The sequence below is a fragment of the Trichechus manatus genome, unplaced genomic scaffold (genome assembly GCF_000243295.1).
Source record: "Trichechus manatus latirostris isolate Lorelei unplaced genomic scaffold, TriManLat1.0 scaffold00044, whole genome shotgun sequence".
Taxonomy (NCBI): domain Eukaryota; kingdom Metazoa; phylum Chordata; class Mammalia; order Sirenia; family Trichechidae; genus Trichechus; species Trichechus manatus.
Window position 1 is genome coordinate 14,104,737 of NW_004443980.1, and position 24,099 is coordinate 14,128,835.

General features: G+C 37.8%; 1 protein-coding gene across 4 annotated transcripts in view; it reads left to right on the forward strand.

The window, feature by feature from the left end:
- Window positions 1-24,099, forward strand: part of VWA8 (von Willebrand factor A domain containing 8) — a 468,389-nt gene that overhangs the window by 39,109 nt on the left and 405,181 nt on the right. For all 4 annotated transcript variants that reach the window (XR_002824147.1, XM_004376614.1, XM_023731623.1 and 1 more), the window contains exons 3-4: window positions 17,318-17,448; window positions 21,671-21,781. Coding sequence is in view for 3 of the 4 variants with exons in the window: in XM_004376614.1 (XP_004376671.1) it covers window positions 17,318-17,448; window positions 21,671-21,781 (242 nt within the window). In the remaining variant the exon portion in view is untranslated. The remainder of the gene's footprint in view (window positions 1-17,317; window positions 17,449-21,670; window positions 21,782-24,099) is intronic.

Consider the following 24,099-nt stretch of genomic DNA (forward strand, 5'->3'; position numbering starts at 1 on the left):
CTATGCAGAAAACGTGGAAAACACTGAAAAACACAAAGGTTAAAACCCAAATCATGCGTTATCTTAATGTTACACACTGTTAACTCTTTAATATGTGTTATTCTAATCTTTTTTAAAATACTGTTACTAGGTAAAATTTATATAAACTGTACATATTGTACAATTTCATGAATTTTGACATTTGTATACAACCATGAAACATCATCACAGTTAAAATACTTATCAAATAAATTTATCACCCCCCAGAATTTACTTATGTCCTATGGTGCCTCTCCTGGTTTTCCTACCCCTCTGGGAGCCACTGATCTGTTTTCTGTCACCATAGATTTATATGAATTTTTTAGAATTATATAAGTGGAATCATATAATATGTATTCTTTTTTTGTTGTCGTTTAGCTTCTTTCACTTAGCATAATTATTTTGAGATTCATCCATGTTGCATGTGTCAATAGTTCATTCCTTTTTTATTGCTGAGTCATATTCTATTGTATGGATGTTTTACAATTTTTTTATCTATTCACCTGTTGATGGGCCATTTGGATTGTTACCAGTTTGGGGCTGTTGCAAATAAAACTCCTGTAAACATCCATGTACAAGTCTTTGTATGAATATATGGTTTCTTTTCTCTTATATAAATACCTAGAAGTAGAATAGCTGGATAATATGGTAGATATATATTTAACTTTTTAAAAACTACCGTTCTGTTTTCCAGAGTGGTTGTATCATCTTACATTTCTGCCAGCAATGTGTAAGAATTTAGTGCCTCCACATCCTTGCCAACACTTGATATGGTCAGTCTTTTTAATTTTAGCCATTCTAATAGGTGTGTCATGGTGTCTCATAGAAGTTTGAATTTGCATTTTCTAGTGACTGATGATGTTGAGCATCTATTCATGTGCTTATCTACTGTTTATCTTCTCTGGTTAAGTGTCTGTTCATATCTTTTGCCCATTTTTTAAATTGGAATAGTTGTTTTCTTATCGGAGTTTTGAGATTTCTTTATATATTCTGAATATAATAATATTATCAGATATGAGTTGCAAATATTTTCTTTCCATCTATGGTTTGTCTTCTTTATTCTCTTAACAATGTCTTTTGAAGAACAGAAGTTTTAAATGTTAATAAAGTCTGCTTATCAGTTTTTACTTCTGTAGATTATGCTTTTGTTATTTCTAACTCAAGGTCACAAAGAATTTTTCCTCATTTTTTTTTCTGGAAGTTTTCATGCTTGTAGATTTGTATTTATGTTTATCATCCATTCTGAGTTAGTTTTTGTATATAGTGCAAAGTATGGATCAAAGTTCCTTTTTTTGCATATACATGTATCCAATTGTTCTAGCACCATTTGTTGAAAAGACTATCCTTTCTCCACTGAATTAATTTTTCGTGCCTTGGTCAAAAATCAGTTGTCTGTGTATATTGTGGGTCTATTTCTAGACTCACTATTCTGTTTCATTGATTTATCTTATCTTGATGTGAATACCTCACTGTACTGTTGATTACTGTAGCTTTATAATAAGTCTTGCAGGCAGGTAATGTTAGTCCTCCATTTTTGTTTTTTTACAAAGCCGTTTTGGCTATTCTAAGCCCTTTGTATTTTGACTTGAATTTTAGAATCAGCTTGTCAATTTCTATAATAAAAGTCTTCTGTGATTTTGATTGAAATTGCATTTAACCTTTACAGCAATTTGGGGATAATTGATATCTTAGTAATATTGAGACTTCTGACCCATGAACAATGTATATCTCTCCATTTATTTAATTTTCTTTAATTTCTCTCAGCAATGTTTTATTGTTTTCGGTGTATATAAGTCTCGTATGTATTTTGTCAGATTTATCCTTTGAATATTTCATATTTTTGATGCTATTGTAGATAGTATTGTTTGACTTCAATATAGAAGTACAATTGATTTTTGTATATTAATCTTGTATCCCGCTACTGTACTAAACTCACTTATTATTTCTAGGGCTTGCTTTTATAATATCACCACATTTTCCGCATGAACGGTCATGTTAACTATGAATAAAGGCAGTTCTAATTCTTCCTTTCCAATTTGCATGCTTCTTATTTCTTTTATATTTTGCCTTACTGTATTCAGTAGTACCTCCAGTATAATGTTGAATACAAGTGGTGAGAGGGAACATCCTTGTCTTATTTCTCATCTTAGAGGAAAGTGTGCGGTCTTTCACCATTAAGTGTGATGTTAGCTGTAGGTTTTTCATCGATACTCACTTTCAAGTTGAAGAAGTTTTCTTTTCTTCTATTCATAGTTTGCCTAGAGTTTATAATCAGGAAGGGATGTTGGGTGTTGTCAAATACTTTTTCTATGTCTATTGTGGCTTTTATTTTTTAGTTAATATGGTGAATTACATTGTTGCTATTGTTGTTAGGTGCCATCGAGTTGGTTACAACTCATAGCGACCCTGTGTACAACAGAACTAAACACTGCCCTGTCCTGTGCCATCCTGACAATCATGGTTGTGCTTAAGCCCATTGTTGCAGCTGCTGTGTTAGTCCATCTTGTTGAGAGTCTTCCTCTTTTTCACTGACTCTCTACTATACGAAGCATGATGTCCTTCTCCAGGGAATGATACTCCTGACAACATGTCCAAAGTATGTGAGATGTAGTCTCAGCATCCTTGCTTCTAAGGAGCATTCTGGTTGTACTTTCTCCAAGACAGATTTGTTTATTCTTTTGGCAGTCCAGGGTATATTCAATATTCTTCTCCGACACCACAATTCAAAGGTGTCAGTTCTTCTTCAGTCTTCCTTATTCATGATCTAGCTTTCACATGCATATGAGGTGATTGAAAATACCATGGCTTGGTTGAGGCGTACCTTAGTCTTCAAGGTGACATCTTTGCTTTTCAACACTTTAAAGAGGTCTTTTGCAGCAGATTTGCGCAATGCAATGTGTCATTTGATTTCTTGACTGCTGCTTCCGTAGGGTTGATTGTGGATCCAAGTAAAATGAAATCCTTGACAACTTCAATATTTTCCCTATTTATCGTGATGTTCCTTGCTTATTGGTCCAATTGTGAAAATTTTTGTTTTCTTTATGTTGAGGTGTAATCCATACTGAAGGCTGTCGTCTTTCATCTTCATCAGTAAGTGCTTCAAATCCTCTTCACTTTCAGCAAGCAAGATTGTGTCATCCGCATATCACAGGTTTTTAATGAGTCTTCCTCCAATTCTGATGCCCCGTTCTTCGTATAGTCTAGCTTCTCAGATTATTTTCTCAGCATACAGATTGAATATGTATGGTGAAGGATACAACCTTGACGCACACCTTTCCTGACTTTAAACCACGCAGTATCCCCTTGTTCTGTTCGAACAACTGCCTTTTGATCTATGTACGCGTTCCTCATGAGCACAGTTAAGTGTTCTGGAAATCCCATTTTTCGCAATGTTATCCGTAATTTGTTATGATCCACACAGTTGAATGCCTTAGCATAGTCAATAAAACACAGATAAACATCTTTCTGGTATTCTCTGCTTTCAGCCAGGATCCCACTGACATCAGCATTGTTATCCGTGGTTCCACATGCTCTTCTGGATCCGGCTTGAATTTCTGGCAGTTGCCTGTGGATGTACTGCTGCAGCTGCTTTTGAATGATCTTCAGCAAAATTTTACTTTCGTGTGATATTAATGATATCGAATTGCATTGATTAACTTTCAAATGTTCAACTAACTTTGCATTCCTGGGATAAGCCCCACATGGTCATGATGTGTTATTCTTTTTTTTATTGATTGTGTGTCATGGATCGAATTATGTCTCCCCAAAAATGTGTGTATTAATTTGGTGGGCCATGATTCCTAGTATTGTGTGATTGTCCTCCATTTTGTGATTGTAATTTTATGTTAAAGAGGATTAGGGTGGGATTGTATAATACCCTTACTAAGGTCACATCCCTGATCCAATGTAAAGGGAGTTTAGGGTGTGGCCTAGGGTGTGGCCTGCACCACCTTTTACCTTACAAGAGATGAAAGGAAAGGGAAGCAGACAGAGAATTGGGGATGTCATACCACCAAGAAAGCAGTGTTGGGAGCAGAGTGCATCCTTTGGACCTGGGGTCCCTGTGCGGAAAAGCTCCTCGTCTGGGGGAACATTGATGAGAAGGCCGAAAGAGAGAGAAAGCCTTCTGCTAGAGCTGATGCCCTGATTTTGGACTTTTTGCCTACTTTACCGTGAGGAAATAAACTTCTCTTTGTTAAAGCCATCCACTTGTAGTATTTCTGTTAGAGCAGTACTAGACGACTAAGACAGAATTTGGTACTGAGAGAGTGGGGTACTGCTCTAACAGATACCTAAAATGTGGAAGTAGTTTTGAAACTGTGAATGGATAGAGGAGGGGTAGTGGCAGAGGACCAGCAGCAGCAGAGAACCTACAGCGGCAGCAGAACCAGGAGACCAGCATGAGATGGTGCTGGAGCTGGCCCACAGAGCGAGAGAGCTGAGTGCATGTGTGCAGGAGGCTTCCTGGTGGAGTGCGGATGCCTCCGGGCACTTACTGGTGGAGCTACAGAGCTTTGGAACACTTGCCCCAGCAGGGCAGATGTGGGCGTGAGGCCTGAGGAGCTGAGAGGCCAAGGAAACAGGAAACGGAAGCTTAAAAGACAAGGAACACAAGCCAAGCTGCCTCTGTCTCAAAAGGTATGGCCATGACCTCAGGGGTTTCAAAGGGTGGAGCCATGGCCACTGGTGTTTCTAAGGGTGGAGTCACCACTCAGATGGACTAGGAGAATAATGTGCTTAAAGCTGAGGGAGCCCACTTGCTGTCCCAGTGGGCCTGGAACGTGGAGCTAAGCCCAGGGCTGAGGGGCCTCCACTCAGAATCTAGAGACTGTGCCCAATATCTAGAGTCTGGAGAGCAGGGCTATTGTGTAAATTGTCTCAGAGAATAGAGGATTATTTTCAGAGCCTTGAGGGCTAATGTAATGTGTTCTGCTGACTTGCTTGCTGCCTGATATCCTTTCTTTTCCTCCAGTTTCTCCCATTTGTAATGGAAATGTCTAGCTTATGTCTGCTCTGCCATTGTACCTTTGGAAGCAGATAACTTGTATTTTCGATTTCACAGATGAAGAGAAACTTTTGGATTTTGGACTTGGAGTTAAGACTTTGGCTATGATATGATGGGATAAATATGTTTTGAGTGTTGCAAGGATGTGATTTTTTGGGGACCAAAGGGTGGAATGTCATGGATTGAATTATGTCCCCTCAAAAATGTATCAATTTGGCTGAGCCATGATTCCTGGTATTGTGTGATTTTCCCATGTGTTGTATGTAAACCCTGTGTCTATGATGTTAATGAGGGAGGATGGGCAGCAGTTGTGTTAGTGAGGCAGGACTCAATCTACAAGATCGGACTGTGTCGTGAGACAATCTCTTGAGATATAAAAGAGAGAAGCGAGCAGAGAGACAGGGGGACCTCATACCATCAAGAAAGCAGTGCTGAGAGCAGAGCGTGTCCTTTGGACCGGAGGTTCCTGTGAAGAGAAGCTCCTAGTCCGGAAGAAGATTGATGATGACTAGGACCTTCCTCCAGAGCTGACAGAGAAAGAAAGCCTTCCACTGGAGCTGATGCCCTGAATTTGACTTGTATCCTACTAGACTGTGAGAAAATAAATTTTTCTTTGTTAAAGCCATCCACTTGCAGTATTTCTATTATAGCAGCACTAGATGACTAAGCTGTTGTGCTTTAGGTGAAAGTTTAGAGCTCAAGTTAGTTTCTCATACAAAAATTTATACACATATTGTTATGTGACCCTAGTTGCTATCCCTATAATGTGACAGCACACTCCCCCTTTCCACCCTGGGTTTCCCGTGTCCATTCAGCCAGCTCCTATCCCTTTCTGTCTTCCCATCTTGCCTCCAGACAGGAGCTGCCCATTTGGTCTCGTGTATCTACTTGAACTAAGAAGCATGCTCTTCACGAGTATTGTTTTATGTTTTATAGCCCAGTCTAATCTTTGTCTCAAGAGTTGGCTTCAGGAATGGTTTTAGTTCTGGGTTAACAGAGAGTCTGGGGGCCATGTCTTCTGGGGTTCCTCTAGTCTCAGTCAGTCCATTAAGTCTCACGTTTTTACTAGAATTCAAGTTCTGCACCCCACTTTTCTCCTGCTCTGTCAGGCACTTTCTGTTGTGCTCCCTGTCAGGGTGGTCATTGGTGGTAGCCGGGCACCATCTAGTTCTTCTGGTCTCAGGCTGATGGAGTCTCTGGTTTATGTGGCCCCTTTTGTCTCTTGGACTAATATTTTTCTTGTGTCTTTTGTATTCTTCATTCTCCTTTGCTCCAGGTGGGTTGGGACCAATTGATGCATCTTAGATGGCCACTTGCTAGCTTTTAAGACCCCAGATGCCAGTCACCAAAGTGGGATGCAGAACATTTTCTTAATAAACTTATGCCAGTTGACCTAGATGTCCCCCTGAAACCATTGTCCCCAGACCCCTGCCCCAGCTACTCTGTCTTTGAAATGTTTTGTTTTGTTCAGGAAACTTACTGGCTTTTGGTTTATCCAGTTGTGCTGACTTCCCTTGTATTGTGTGTTGTCCTTCCCTTCACCTAAGATAATTCTTGTTTACTATCTAGTTGTTTTTATATATTATTGGGTTCACTTTGTGAAAATTTTGTTTTGCATATATGGGTATGAGGGATATTGACCTGCAATTTTATTGTAATATGTTTGCCAGGTTTTGGTATCCGGGCAGTGCTGGCCCCATAGAATGAATCGGGAAGGATTTCTTCCTCTTCAATTTTCTGAATGAGTTTCTGTAAAACTGATATTTTTCCTTAAATGGTTGGTAAAATTCACTAGTGAAAGTGTCTTGTCCTGAGGTTTTCTTTGTGAGAAGGTTTTTAACTACAAATTCAGTTTCTTTCATAAAGAGTTATTCAAGTTATCCCTTTCTTCTTCTGTCAGCTCAAGAAGAGCTTACTCTTGGTTTTTCAAGGAATTTTCCCCTTTCATCTAAGTTGTGGAATATATTGGCATAAAATTGATGACAATATCCCCTTATTATTCAGTTAGTATCTGTAATTTCTCCAGTGATGTCATGTTTTTCTTTCCTGATGTTGATAACTTATGTCTTCTCTCTTTCCTGATTAGTCTGGCTAGAGGTATGACAATGCTATTGCTCGTCTCAAAGAACCAGCTTTTGATTTTATTGGTTTTTCTCTATTGCTTTTCTGTTTCATTGATTTAAGTTCTAATCTATACAGTTTCTTTTCTTTGGGTTTTATTTGCTCTTATTTTTCTAGTTTCTTAAGACAGAAGCCATTAATTTGAAACCATTTTTACTCCTAATTTAGGTGTTTGGTGCTATACAGTTTCCTCTAAGTACTGCTTTAGTGGCATGATGCAAATTTTGATATGTTGTATTTTCATTTTTATCCAATGAAAGTCCTTTATAATTTCCCTTTTGATTTCTTCTTTGACGTATGTATTGTTTAGAAGTGTGTTAGTTTCCAAACAGTTGGGGATTTTGCAAAGATCTTTCTGTTATTAATTTCTAATTTAATTCCGTTTTGGATGGAAATCATACTTTATAACTTGAATCCTTCTAAATGTGTCTAATCATTTGAAAAATGACCATATATATGCATATTATTTAAGAAAACATCATTCTGTGCATACTAGTTTTTGACCCTTTTCACAAAGCAATACATTGTGGAAATTTTCTTGTGTCAAATATTTCCTATAGCTTGATTTTTTTTAAAGTGATTTAATTTTTAGTAAAAATAATACATGTTATGTGATTTAGAAATCAAAACAATATAGAAAGATATACATGAGAAATCATATTTTCACACCTGGTGCCATTCACATTTTTCCCCAAATTATTGATTTCAAAGGAATCTGTCCTGTGACTCTTTATACAAATACAAGCAAATATGCATCTATACTCTTATTCTCACCTCCCTATACAAAAAGTGTACAACTTGACTCTTAATCATTGTATGTAGATATGCTATAATTTAATTAATGTATATGGATGTTTTTCCAATTAATAAATAAAAACTGAATAGCTGCTGTATGCTAGGTTCTGTGTTGTCCAGTATTATACTTATTTAGTTTTGATTCCAGCTGTATTGGATCAGACTTATCAGCCCATTTTATAGATGAGGAACCTGAGTTTTTATATACAGGCAGTCCCCAGGTTATGAACATCCAACTACATACAACCCATAGTTAAGAGCCAACCCCCGTAAAGCCTGTTATATTAAAAATTTAAGGCACAAACAATGGTTCATAATAACAAACGGGTGTGACTTTGTGATGCACGTGAAACATTGTTATTATAATTACTGTATTATTATGTTAAAGATGTTTTAGTGTATCCGGAAGTGTTTCTTTAATGTTTTTTATGCATAGAAAGGTACACTATATTCTATATACTAAGACAAGCATTTTACTAACTGATGTTAGATTGAACCGTACCTAACTGTTCTGGCTTATTTGACTTAAAGACAGATTCGACTTCAAGACCGATTTAGGAATGGAACTCGTTCATAATCTGGGGACTGCCTGTATATATATTGTTTTCCTTTGACTTCTTCTTAATCATAAGAACCTTATTATATTTGTCTTTGTGCTGTTGGTGCTAAGGATATAGTAGATCCTCCATAGATGTAGCTGCATGAATGATTAAATTTCTTACTTTAGTTAGCGTAAGTTGTAAATAGTGAAGACTCTGGTTCCAAACACAATGTGTTTGGCCCCTTGTTCCCATCTCCCCCTCCTGGTGTCCAGTATATCCAACTACAGAAGAATACACTATAGCTGACAGGTGACAGTTTGTAGGTGAATGTGCACTTGCAGTGAGATTAATTGTGATTCTTTTGAAACCTCGTGTTGTGATGTGGTAGGAGGGAATGTAGGAGAGTGTGACGAACCTGGGTTCAGATCCTTCCTGAATGAGTTTGTAGGTGATTGTGGTGAATAATGGCAGCCCTGGTGGCGCAGTGGTTAAGTGCTTGGGTGCTAACTGAAGGGTCGGCAGTTTGAACCCACCAGCTGCTCCGCAGGAGAAAGATATGGCAGTCTGATTCTGTAAAGATTACAGCCTCCGAAGCCCTATGAGGCAGTTCTACTCTGTACTGTAGGGTTGCTGTGAGTCAGAATCAACTTGATGGCAATGGAGTTTTTTGGTGGAAAATAAATGAAATGTCATGGGAAATTACCTAACACAGCCTCTGTCTGTTAGGAATATGGTATGTATTGGATTCCTTTCTCCTTTATTTCTTCAGAGTGGGCGTTAGGCCCAGCAATAATTTGAGTGTAAATCCAGAAACCTAGCCATAACCAACAAGTCCACACTGCAGTGCAGTGTCCAGGGTCCACATAGAGGACTTAAGGCACAAGTCATCTTTGTAGGGGAGGGTGGGGCTTTACTATACTTCCATACCTGGTTCTCATTGGCCAAGGAACTGAACAAGATGCTTTACTTATAATCCTCATAATAACCTTACTCAGGAAGTTTTATTACCTCTCCTTGGAAAATGAGGAAACTTTGGACCACAAAATTAAAAATACTTGTCTAAGAACACTGATAAGTGACAGAATGAGGATTCACTACTAGATCTGTTTAGCTTTAAAGCCTTTTTTTTAAATTCCCATTACATTATGTTGCCTCTTGGGATGCTAAGAAAATGTTGCTAGTTATGAAGAATTTATTATAATAAAATTTGAAGTGTGCTTAATTTTCTGAAATTTTAATTTAATCTTTACATTTACGGCAAATTTGGTTCTGTAGAGTGAAAATTATAATTTGGATTCTTTTTATAAAATTATTTTAAAGCCCTTGGATATACCTGGGCAAAAATAGTACGTATTACTCTAGGCTCTAAAAATAGTGACATGAACAGACATATACACACCTATGTTCGTTTCAGCCCTATTCACAATAGCAAAAAGATGGAAGCAACCTAAGTGCCCATCCAAAGATGAATGAATAAACAAAATGTGGTACATACATAGAATGGAATACAACTCAGCCATAAAGAAAAATGAGTTCCTGAAACATCTGACAATGTGGATGAACCTGGAGAACATTATGCCAAGTGAAATAAGTCCGTTGAAAAAGGACAAATGTTGTATGACCTTACTCTTATGAAATGAGAGGAATAGGTAAAGAAAAAGACACCAGTGATTATTAATGGTTACCAAGAGTGGAGGGGGTAATAGGGAGAATCATTTTATAGACAACCCATTACCGTTGAGTCTATTCTGACTCAGAACTGCCCCATAGGACAGAGTGGAACTGCCCCATAGGGTTTCCAAGGCTGTAATCTTTATGGAAGAAGACTGCCATGTCTTTCTCCCATGGAGCAGCTGTTGGGTTTGAACCGCCAGCCTTTTGGTTAGCAGCCAAATGCTTAACCACCACACCTCCAGGGCTCCTCCCTGTTTTATAGACAGTAGTGAATTTTTGTTTATTGTGATGGGAAAGGTGGCATCAAATGTGGGTAAAAATTGCACAACTTGACTAACGTAAGTGATATCCCTAAGCTGTACATAAGAAAAAGGCTGAATTGGCAAATGTTATGTATAATTTTGTAGAAACAACAACTAAAAAAAGGGGAGTGGGGCTACAGCGGCTGATTCTACTTAGACATAACCAAATATCTCACTAGACTAGTTTTCTTGAAGGATTAGGGTCATGGTCTTGTGGGACAATCCAGTCAATTGGTATACTACTGTTTTTAAAGGTTCTGTTCTACCTCCCACTTTGGTGAGTAGTGTCTGTGGTCTTAAAAGCTTGTGAGTGGCCATCCAAGATACAGCAATTGGTCTCTACTCACCTGGAGCAACAGAGGAAGGAGGAAACCTAAGGATCAGAGAAGCATCTGGACTATAGGACAAATAACCTCTCTGAGCCACTGCCTCCTTTAACATGAGACCAGAAGAACTGGGTGGTGTCTAGCTGAATGTGCTGAATGTTACAATCGGTGACACAATAGATGGATCCTGATAGAAAGGGAAAAAACGTAGAAAAGAACTTCAAATTCCCAAAGAATCCAGACTTACTGGACCCACTGAGACTGGAGGAACCCCCAAGACTATTGCCCTGGGATACTTTAAACTTTGAAACAAAACTATTCCCTGAAGTCATCTTTAAACAAGTAAAAGTAAAGAATGTCATCCTTAAGTATCGCACTTAAAAAAAAAAAAAAAAAAAAACCTATATGAGACCAAAGGGACAACAGTAAATGTAAAGTATAGATGGAAGTTTAGGGGGGCAGTGAGTCTAAATTAATGAGGGTGAAACAACTAGAACAAAAATAATGAGAGTGTTGACACAATGTGAAGAACGTAACCCATGCCACTGAACAGTATATATAGAAATTATTAGATAGGAACGTGTTTTGATGTGTATATTTTCACACACACACACAAAAACAGTAAAAAAAAGATGAAGACTAAAAAAAGAGTACATATTTTTTAAAACAAATATTGGCTAGGAATTGATTAAGAAATGTAGCCCAACACAAACCAGATGTTTCATTTTTTATATAGAAAGGGAAATCATGGAATATAGGATCAAGCTCTTTGGTATCATTTTGACATCAGTTTATTTTTATACGGACCTCTGAAAGGCAGCATCTTGTGCCTGAAAACATTGAAGTCTTGGAGATTGCTCTCATATACTGGGCCATGTTTATATTAGGTTATGCACGGCAGTTTGGCAGTTAGTTTTGCAGATGTTCCTAATGTACAGTCTTAAATCTTGTTTCTATTTCTGGCATGCTTTTAAGTATGACTCATGTTTTCTTACGGCCATCCTAAAAATACAGCTAGTTTCAAGTATTAGTGTAAAATTCACCACAGACCTCACACAGCACTATATAATACTTCCTTTCAGTAGTTTATTGCAATTTCTTGACAAATTAAATATGAGAGTGCCATTCTCTAAACCCTGGTGGCGTAGTGGTTAAGAGTTTGGCTGCTTACCAAAAGGTTGGCAGTTCGAATCTACCAGGCACTCCTTGGAAACTCTATGAGGCAGTTCTGCTCTGTCCTGTAGGGTCGCTATGAGTTGGAATCGACTTGATGGCAGTGGGTTTGTTTTTTTTTGGTTCTGTGGTGATATCCAATATGTCAAAATTTGAATAAGTAAAAATGGGATTACTTTGGAGAAATGAGTACGCTGGTGACAAAATGTAAATAACAAAATGAATTTCAAATTTTAGTAAAAGGAGTATAACATGCTATATCATTGGTATCGCCAAAACAAGAGCAATAATACTAACGGCCAGAAAGAGCATGCTTTATTTTAAAGAAACAAGTCCACTAAATTTGATGTAGCCCTGAATTATTAAGTAGGGTCTACAGTTGTAGGGAGTCTTGGACCTGAAGGTAGAAGCCTGTTGAAAAAGTTTTTGGAGAGGAAATAGTACATAATGGCTTGAGTGCAAGGTTTGGAATCTGATAGCTTAGGTCCAAACATTGGTTTAAGCTTTTACTGTTGTTAGTTGATCTCAAGTTGATTCTGACTCCTGGCAGCCCCACCTGTGCAGAGCAGAAAGAACTGCTCCATAGGGTTTTCAAGGCTGTGCGTTTCGGAAGCAGATTGCCAGGCCTGTCTTCCAAGGTGCCTATAGGTGGGTTTGAACTGCCAACCTTTTGACTAGTAGTTGAGTGCTTCACTGTTTGCATCACCAGGGATTAGACCCTTACCATCTGTGGACAAATGATAAACACCTTTCCAACTTAGACTTTCTTATTTATAGAATGGGGATAATGAATATTGAACAAGTACGCATATAGCACGACTGCTAGCCTAAAGGTTGGCGGTTTAAACTCACCCAGCAGTAGTATGGAAGAAAAGGCCTGGTGATCTGTTTCCATTAAGATTAGATCCAAGAAAACCCTATGGAGCAGTTCTGCTCTTTAACACAGGGGGTCACCATGAGTCGAAATCAATTTGATGGCAAAAAAAATCCCAAAAAACTACCACTGGACACTGATCTAAGTACTCAATTAAATTCTTACAACAACCTTATAAGTAGGTACAATTATTGTATCCATTATACAGATGGGGAAACTGAGCACAGAAAGCCTAAGTACATTAGAGTTATTTAAGTTGGAATTTGAATCCCAGCAGTTTGGCTCAAGTTTACATCCTTAAGCACTACATTTTGCCACCTTCTAAATGAGGTAACTGTATGAAAATTTATTTTTATTTTTACCTGGCACATGTCAGGAGTATAATAAATTATGGCTGTTGTTATTACTGTCATTGGGAGAAGATAAAGAAGGGAAAGTAAGTGGTCTTTGTGAAGGTATATGAGACTACGAGGTCAGCCACGTGATTCAGAAGCTGTTTATGCACATTAAGAAACTTGAGCAGAGTTGAAATGTAGTGGTGAAGAGAACCTTAGATATCCTGACATCCCCTGGAAGCCCAGTTGAAAGGTAGAACTTAATTTGCTACTGATCTGCCTCCCTGACAATTTCGTCTTTCAGAAGGGGCACTTTTCTCTGGGCTCAGTCGTGACTAGGAACTACTCATTAGTGGTGTGCAAGTGGGAGAAAGATGTGGCAGCTTTAGATACCTTATAGGGCAGTTCTGCCCTGTGCTATAGGGTTGCTATGAGTCAGAATAGACTCAGCTGACAGCAATGGGGTATAATGGCTAATGATGTTGAACATCTTTTCATGGGCTTGTTGGCCATCTGTATTTCTTCTTTGGTTACAGGAGGAGCCCTGGTGGTGCAGTGGTTAAAGCTCTTGGCTGCTAACCAAAAGGTCAGCAGTTTGAATCCACCAGCCACTCCCTAGGAGAAGGATGTGGCAGTCTGCTTTCGCAAAGATTACGGCCTTGGAAACCCTATGAGGCAGTTCTACTCTGTCCTAAAGGGTGGCTATGAGTTGGAGTGGACTTGATGGCAGTGGGTTTGGTTTTTGGTTTTATCATGAAACCACTTGATAGATTCCTCAAAGGTGTAGGTCTTAGAACAATGTTTCTCAGTCTTTTTCATTGTCACTCCCCTAAAGAGCCTTTTAGATGTTTTTCCACTTAATTTTCCCTCCTCCAATCATGAAATTTTAATGCCCCAGATATACTGTATATCTGTTTATGCACTGTGTCACTTTAGAGAACCACAATCCATTGTAATATCTAAGAATTTGCCACACAGCCTTCTCCAGGAAGGGAGTGATATGCCCCTGTTAAGAACACAGTCTTGGAGGATCATAGAGGGCAGTAGATAAGCCAGCCTCCTCCATGTGAATAGGAGTCTCTTGATTTTCAGAGGTGAAAACACTTGTTTTGGGGAAATTCTAAGATGCTTTACCCACCAAGATAATCAGAAAATTATGTTTTATTTTTTTCCCATGATTAGCTTTTTGGAGGGGAAAAAAGTTATTAGTTTTCTTTTTTTTGTGTAATATTGTGCTGTCAGAAAAAACAAAAAACAAACACAGCTTTAGGCAAGCTTTCTTAGTTGGACCTTTGAATTCTTTCATGACCTCTTTGGGTGATTAAACAAAGTTAAAAATTATGGAATATTCAGTATATACAAAAGACTATGGAATATATGTATGTATGTATGTATGTGTGTGTATATCCATCCATACATACATATGTGTATGTACGTGTATGTATGTATACATATCTATGCAACATAATAATAAAACAGACACTGTAACCCACACCCAGTTTAAGAACTAAAATATTACCAATACCATTGAAGCTACCCATGAGAATCTCTAGATTCCATGCCCACTCTCTCAGTATTCATTAACCCGAATTTATCATTTCCTTGCTTTGTTCAAGCACTCTTTTATCATGTACGTATGTATCGCTAAAAAACACATCTTGCTAGTTTTTTGAGCTTTATCAGAATGATACCATATGGGAGTTATTTTGTAATTGAATTTTTTCATTCTATGTTGTACCTTTAAGAGTTAATTATATTGCTAGGAGTAGTGTTAGTTCATTTTGTTTTTGTTGCTATGTAATAATATTCCATTGTGTGCATTGTATGCATTTTCCTGTCTCCAGTTTTATTTTGAACGATGGTGCTATGAATGCTCTACGTCTCTTCTGATGTTCAAGGACAAGAGTTTTTCTTGTGTATCTAGACTGGGTCATTGGGTGATTTTTGAAGTGGCATCTTGTAAGATTTTGTTAATTCAAAGGACATTTATTAGGTGCCTAACGGCACATATAACATCTGTGAGGTGCTGTATTTTTTTTAATGAGATGGAAAATATTTTGTCCTCAGGCATGAATGAAAGGAGTTTGAATACATTTCATATATCTGTATACACACATAATATACATATATACACACATACACATATATATAACTGATTTTTGACTAAAACATTAGGTTGTTCTTTTTTGGATTTCTTGAAGCCTTCTGTCTTTTCATTAGAAATTGTTTATGTATCTTATTCTATCTATCAAAGCAATTATTTCTCAGAATGCAGAAATCCAAATGGATGTAAAAATTTGTCAGAGACCCCAGGGCAGTGAATAAAACCAAAATTGTCTTTTCTTTCTTTAGTTTGGCTCACTGAGAATTTCAGCTGTGATAAATTGGTAATCATTAGTAGTTCTTAGATTTCAGTATTAACTATTTGATGCTGTGTGTCAGACTTTCCTTTTTAACTAGTGCCTTTGAGTCAGCTTGAGTAGTGCATGGGAGAATTAGTTATAAATACACACATACACACACACGTACATGCACACACACATATGATGGTGGGATAAGGGATGAAGTAAACTTCGCTGTTTTTTTTTTTTTTTTATTTGTTTAATTGGCAAATTGTCTAAAAGGCTACTTTCCAGCCAGTATGATATTGAAAGTTGATGAATACAGGACAGAAAAAATGGGTAGACACATATACTATATTGTATTAGTTTCTGGTAGTATCACATGACTTTCTGCTAGCTGTTTGAAGGACTTGGTCCGCTCCAGCTAAGGAGTAGTTGAAGGTCGATTAAGCACGTTTCTCAAAACTCTGTTCTTCCTATCACAAGATTAAGTTATTAGTACTATTACTGAACTTTCCATCTAGGCTACCGGTAAACATTGAAACCTGAATATTTTTCTCAATACTATCTAAATTATTGTTTAGAAATAACTGCCTAGGCATACTGTGAGCACTTTGAAGGCAGAGACACAGTTGTGTTTATCTTTGTATCTTTGATGCCTGGTGTGTCGTGGATGCTTAATTAATATTTGGTAAATTGAATATGCTTTTTGAACGACTGTTGGCAAATTTTGAGTGTGTTCTGAGAAGTGTTGCAGTGTACTTACGCTAAGTATTCTCATTGTGTCTCCTTAAAGAGTATAAACGTAATTCCAATAGTTTATGCTTAGACAACTGAATTTGAGAAAAACAGTTTACCTGCTTAATTGTTTTTAAGACTTAGTTCTACAGTGGTGCCAATTTACCACTGTGTGACCTACCTTAGGAAGGTCTAGATTTTAAGGGGGAAAATGAAGGAAAATTATGATTAATTTGTATTTTAAAAACTGTTCAGGCAGAAGAGGATCAGATTGAGGGGTGATTTAATAGTAGCCTTAGAAGGGCATCAAATGGAGTAGTCTTCTATTCCTAAACGAACTGATGTAGTAGACTTAAATTCTAAATTCTGAAGAAGTCATTTAGGTCATTTAAGTCTACACTAAACTTTTTGTGAAGTTTGGGAGATTCTACAACTCATTGCCAACTTAGCTTATAATATTATTTTCTCTTACATTTTTAAAGACTATGATAATCATAGTTTTGGTGGAAACCGTGGTGGCATAGTGGTTAAGAGCGATGGCTGCTAACCAAAATGTCAGCAGTTCGAATCCACCAGGTGCTCCTTGGAAACCATATGGGAGCAGTTCTACTCTGTCTTATCGGATAGCTATGAGTCGGAATCAACTCCACGGCAGTGGGTTTGGTTTGGTCTTTTTGGTTTATGATAATCATTAACTATCTGGGGCGATTTAGTCATTTCCCCTTGTCCCCTTTTAGAACAAAGGGGATGGACTGTAAACTTGTGATAAAGTAATGATACCAATTCCTCAAACTCCCTTGAAAATCACTTACATTACTTTAGCGACCCTTGTATGTGATTGTTCAAATGTTACTTCCAAACTTTTAAGTGTGTGATTATGTGATTCTTTGTGATATTATAAACTTTGTCCTGTTTTAACATTGATAATAATGGTTTTATTGTAAAACAGTATGAAAATTCACCAGATACCTCTATCTTTTTTTTTTAAACATACTGTCTGCATTATTTGTAGATGTGTATTGTAAGTAATAGTCTACACTGCATTTAATTTGATCTTTTTTCTCCCTTAAAGTTTCAGACTCTGTGGCTCAATCTGTAATTCAGCATCTAAGATGGATAATGCAGAAGGATCTTTTAGGGCAAGACATCTTTTTAATAGGACCTCCTGGGCCTCTTCGACGCTCTATTGCTATGCAGTACTCGGTGAGCAATCAATTCTTGTGAACTCATAAGGATCTTAATTTTGATAAGCTATGTTGTAAAATAAATACATTTAAGATTAAGAATTTACCAAAATATCACGATCAGCCATTATTTGAAAAAACATTAACATCAAAGGGTGATTTATTTATAAGGGGTTTGGCATAAGTCATTTGGGAAGCAAATTTTTGCTGTAACTAGAGTCCTCCACTTCCAGTAGAAAAGAAATATAAATTCAGTAAATGAGTAGCAGGTAGAATTAGCAAATCTGAGATCACGAAACAAAACTTAGATCTATACTACTCAGTGAACATTTTCTTATCTCTGGTCCACATTTTAAAAAGGCAGCCAAGTTCTCTTGACTTTTTGACATTGTACAGTCTTTCAAGGGAAACTAAGGTTTACAGAGCATTTCTTATGTGTTAGGAGCACTCTTTTTTTTTTTTTTTTTAAATAGATTGGAAGTTTGGAGACATTAAACAACCTCACTCAGCCTTTATCTAGCTGGTAAATGACGGGGCTAGACTCCAAATCCCATATTGTTTCTCCTTTCTGACATGTTATCCTATCAAATGTTTGCAGTTTTCTCGGAACTGCTGTTAAGTAAATGGAAGTGTTCAGATCTCAACCCAAATAAAAAATTTTCAAGATTTTCTATGACTTTGTCAGCATTAATAGGTACCGTTCTTATGATCTGAGGAAGAACTCTATCAGATGAAGTTGTCCTGTTCCGAAGGTACTTTTTAAGATGAGAAAAACCTTGCTTAGAACTCCTTGTGTTATTTGGTATTAAAGAGTTGATTTCTATGCTATCGAAATTTACTTCATAAACTCTTTTACATCAGTGGTGAGTTTATTTTGGTACTTCAGAAGTCAAGTGGAGCAGGAACGATAAAAATACAATGGACACATCAGAACCTAACTCCCACTAGCCTGCACCTTTCATGTCTTCTATTTATTTCAAGGACCAGTTTGTGAGGTATAATATGCCACTGTAGTTTCATCCTCACTTTATTAATATACCAAGGCAAAAGCGTCTTGTCTAAGAATAGAGAGCTACTAGAATCCCAAGTCTCGAACCTCTTTAATTCTAAGATGTGCACTCCCTAACATGTTGGTTTCAAAGATCACAGTATCTCTCTGAGATTTTGTTTTTGGCAAGGCTTTGAGGTTTGTTGGAATGTGAGGGGCTAAGAGATTATAAAGGCCCGTTGATTAAAAAATAAGTGTGTCTATAAGTCTGTAAGTGTGAAGACTGTGTCCTTTAAAAAACAAACAAACTTTAAATTATGAGCCAGAGCTGAGCAGCTACTGGCAGTGGAAATACACAGGATGAGAACACTCAGTACTAGACTAAGCTGCCTTGTGCAACTCTGCAGCAAGTACTACTGCTGTTGGCATAAGATTCTACGCCTTGTAATGGCCAGAGCAGACAAGGTCTTCAAAGGCAGAAATTTGGGGGCAAGCCTGCTGAAGCAATGAGAAATTAAATAGAAACAACTTGATAACTTGTTTTTATTTTCTTTTTAACTTCTATAAAAGGAGTTTTGTGGATAGTTAAAGAAAACAAACCTCAACAGACCGCTGCCTCTCCTGGTGCTTGCTGTTCATGTGATTTTTCATACTTCTTTCGTGAAGCAGCAGCTGAGGAGACTTTAGGGCTTGACATGCCTGATGAAGAATCCAAGGAAGCTATCAAGACTGAGGATAATGATCACATTAGTTTGAAGGTGGCAGTTCAGGGTGTTACCATGGTCTGTTTAACAATAAGAGCTACATACTGCTTTGCCAACAATGGAAGCCTATCCTGAGTGACATAGTTTTTCAGGAAGACTCTGCCAATTAATGAAACAGATATGAGGTACTATTGATGTGTTCTATAAACAAGAAGGAGGTATCTGCTAAAAAGAGAACCTGCTGCTTTTCCCCAAAATTTTGCTCCCACAGATAATTCATTCTTGATAAGAAAATTGTGCTGCGGTATCACAACATCTTCACCACTGTGGATTTTCTTATTTTTAAATATTTCCTCCTTTCCATACATACTTGAAGTTATGGGTTCATGGGAGCAAGCACTCTTTTTAAGGTAAATACCAGTAATATATTTTGATCAACTTCAAGTGGAGATGGAGTGGAGGAAAAAAAAGCTCATTCTGTGAAGATATCCCTTTTCTCCATTAACAGCATGCTCATTCAACTTTTACCGTTATATACCAGTAAATTAATTTGCTCTCCTGTTTAATAAAAGCATATCATATGCCTTATTTGATTGGAGAATGTTGTTGTTTTTAATTCATGATAGTAAAATGTAAATCAAGGATCATGTTAAAACCTTTCTATACATGTAGGGCAAAAATCCACCACCTGTCAGTTTGTCGTATTTTTGGTGGCTTGTGTGTTGGTATGATACTGGAAGCTATGCCACCAGTATTTCAAATACCAGCATGATGAACAGATTTCAGCAGAGCTTCCAGACTAAGACAGACTAGGCAGAAAGGCCTGGTGATCTATTTCCAAAAATTAGCCAGTGTAAACCCTATATATGGATCACAACAGAGTATTGTCTGATACAGTGTTGGAAGATGAGCCCCATAGGTTGGAAGGCACTCATAATACTCAGTGCCCTCAACAGTGAACTCCAGCATAACAGCAATCATGATGATGGCACAGGACCAGGCAACATTTTGTTCTGTTGTACGTGGGATCACCATGTGCTGTAGCTGACTCAATGGCAACTAACAACAGGGCAAAAGGACTTTAAGGATGGATAAATTACTGAGAAAGAAATGGGTTCTGGATGATTTCCTCTTCAATTTAAATCATTTTTTGGTGAAATAAACTTCTCATTTTCTTTCTCCTCCCTTTTTCTTCTTATGAACAGCTCTGTATGTGATCTATGTGTCTGTCTCTTCACTTGGGATCTGGCTGTTGGTATATACCTTATCTTCATATTTGGTAGAAAGCCTAACATACTGTAGACACTTAGTTGGTTAACGGGATAAATAAACTTCAATCATCTTTCTTTAAAAAGATGAACATTGTTTACAGGAATAGTAATAGTTTGAGGGAAAATCAAGTAGTTATGTGTATATATATATATATATATATATTTACATTAGATGAAGATTTACAGAACAAATAGTTTCTCATTAAACAGTACACATATTGTTTTATGACAATGGTTAATAACCCCACGACATGTCAACACTGTACCTTCTCAACCTTGGGTTCCCTATTACCAGCTTTCCTGTCCCCTCCTGCCTTCTAGTCCTTCTCCCTGGACTGTTGTGTCCCATTAGTCTTGTTTCGTTTTATGGGCCTGTCTAATCTTTGGCTGAAGGGTGAACCTCGGGAGTGACTTCATTACTTAACTAAAAGGGTGTTCGGGGCCCATACTCTCGGGGTTTCTCCAGTCTCTGTCAGGCCAGTAAGTCTGGTCTTTTTTGTGAGTTAGAATTTTGATCTACATTTTTCACCAGCTCTGTCCAGGACCCTCTATTGTGATCCTGGTCAGAGCAGTCAGTGGTGGTAGCCGGGCACCATCTAGTTGTACTGGACTCAGTCTGGTGGAGGCTGTGGTAGTTATGGCCCATTAGTCCTTTAGAACTAATCTTTCCTTTGGGTCTTTGGTTTTCTTCATACTCCCTTGCTCCCGGAGGGGTGAGACCAGTGGAGTACCTTACATGGCTGCTCACAGACTTTCAAGACCCCAGACACTACTCACTAAGGTAGAATGTAGAACATTTCTTTATAAATTATGTTATGCCCGTTGAGCTAGATGTTATCCTAGACCATCGTCCCCAGTCCAGCAATTTGGTCCCTCAGGGAATTTGGATGTATTTATGAAGCTTCCATGACCTTGCCTTGTACAAGCTGTGCTGGCTTCCCCAGTATTGTGTACTGTCTTAACCCTTCATCAAGTCAAGTAGTAATATTTGAAAAGAGTTCTACTTGAGACATTAAAGTTTTTAAGATCTAATTTTGATTATTATTACTTTAGTGGTATTAGGTACGGTAGAAGTAGAGCTCTGAAAAGATATATACATATTTTGATTAATGCTAAATTTATTGCATTTATCTCAAAGGTGAGATGGAAAATATTTTAATCCAGAGTTACATTTTGAATGCTATTCTTTAGGGCAGTCATATTGTTGGGTAACTTGTTCTGAGCCATATTTTGGGGATATGATTTTACTTTTGGAATAATTTCACTCTTCCTCTATAGGAGCTGACCAAACGGGAGGTTGAGTACATTGCCCTGTCAAGGGACACCACTGAAACTGACCTCAAACAGCGTCGAGAGATCCGTGCTGGCACGGCATTTTATGTTGATCAGGCAAGTTCTTACCACACTCTAGCACTTGACTGTTGACATCAGGTGTATATGAAATTGATTTTTAAAGTAGAAAGAGAGTACTCATGTAATAGCGAAAGCTAGATGTACTGTGCTCTCTCTAGACAGATTTAATTTAGTTATTTTCATTTCCCTGTTCTTGGAAATGTCTTCTTTGTTTAGTACCAAATGAGAAACTGTGGATGAACCTGATGGTTCTAAAATGTTAGCTAAAGATCAATATGCTGATTTCTTAATTTTCAGTTACGTCCTACTTCTTGCCTATAGAAATTTAATTTTTTTCTCGAGAATTAAGAGGACTTTAATATAGGAAATTCTGTAGCCCATTTATTTAATGTCTTCTTGATTCTAAGGTCAGTGAGGTAAAGATGTGTTAAATGTAATGAAACTAAATGTATGTTGCTAGGAACTATGCCTTTTTGGAGAAGGGTGGGTCTTAGATACAGATTACCAACTAAAATAGTATTTTATGAATATTTTAATGAAACCTGTTATACATTTTTTCTACCTTGTTGCTTAAAATATTGAATATTGCTTTTAGAACAGCCAGAAGAAAAAGAGGACAGAGACTATAAATAAGCCATTAATAGAGAAAAGATTTCAAATGTTCAATAAGGTCACAAGATACTTGATCTTCTTGATTACAAAAATAAAAATTAAAACAGTAGTGAGCTCTTATTTTGTCTTTCACCTCTCAGATTGGCAAAGATTAAAAAATGTGCTAATATCCAGTGTTGATGAGGAAGAAAGTATAAGGAAACAGCATTACACTGTTGATGTGAGCATAATTGATGCCATTTTTGCAGAAAATTTTACAATATTTATCAAAAGGAAAAAAATTGCATAATACATTTGGACCCAGGAGTTATTATGTTTTTTTTTTTTAAATTTTTTTATTGTACTTTAGATGAAGGTTTACAGAACAAACAGTTTCCCATCAAACAGTCAGTACACATATTGTTCCATGACACTGGTTAACAACCCCACGACATGTCAACACTCTCCGTTCTCGGCCTTGGAGGACTATTTTTTTTAGTGAAAACATACGTAGCCAAAGTTACACCATCTCGAAAGTTTCCACATGCACAAGTCAGTGACGTCGACCACATTCTTCCAGTTGTGCTATTATTCTCACTATCCTTTTCCAAAGTATTCCGTCACCATTATCTTGACCTCGCTGTCCCCTAGGCTTCCCATCAAACCTTTTGAGTTGCTGTTGTCAATTTGATCTCACGTAGATAATTCCTTTTTTTTTTTGTACCTTAGATGAATGTTTGGAGAACAAATAGTTTCTCATTAAACAGTTAGTACACATATTGCCCTATGACAATGGTTAACAACCCCATGACATGTCAACAGTGTCCCTTCTCAACCGTGGGTTCCCTATCACCAGCTTTCCTGTCCCCTCCTGCCCTCCAGTCCCTGTCCCTGAACTGCTGTGCCTCATTAGTCCTGTTTTGTTTTATGAGGCTATCCAATCCCCGGCTGAACGACGAACCTTGGGAGGGGCTTCAACACTGAGCTAAAAGGGTGTCCGGGGGCCAGACTCTCGGGGTTTCTCCAATCTGTCAGGCTAGTAAATCTGATCTTTTTTTTGTGAGTCAGAATTCTGTTCTACATCCTTTTCCAGCTCTGCCCAGGACCCTCTATTGTGATCCCAGTCAGAGCAGTCAGTGGTGGCAGCCAGGCACCATCTAGCTGTACTGGACTTAGTCTGGTGGAGGTTGTGGTAGCTGTGGTCCATTAGTCCTTCAGACTAATCTTTTCCCTGTATCCTGTTCTCCTCATTCTCCCTTGCTCCTGAAGGGGCGAGACCAGCAGAGCATCCTAGATGGCTGCTCACAGGCTTCCAAGACCCCAGACGCTACTCACCAAGGCAGAATGCAGAACATCCTTTTCATAAACTGTGCCATGCCAGTTGAGCTAGATGTTCCCCAAGACCATGGTCCCCAAGAACCCTCCGCCCAGCAATTCAGTCCCTCAGGGAGTTTGGAAGTGTCTATGGAGCTTCCATGACCTTTTCTTGTACAAGTTGTGCTGGCTTCCCCAGTAATGTATACTGTCTTACCCTTCACCAAAGTTACCACTTATCTGTTTAGTTTCCCCCCACTCCTCCCATACCTCGTAACCAACAAAGATTGTTTCTTTTTGTGTGTAAACTTTTACATGAGTTATACAGTAGAGGTCTCATACAGTATTTGTCCTTTTGTGATTGACTTATTTCACTCAGCATGATGTCCTCCAGTTTTGTTCCTCTTACTCTCCTGTGCTGAGTTCCTTTTGTTTGTGGATTTTTTTTC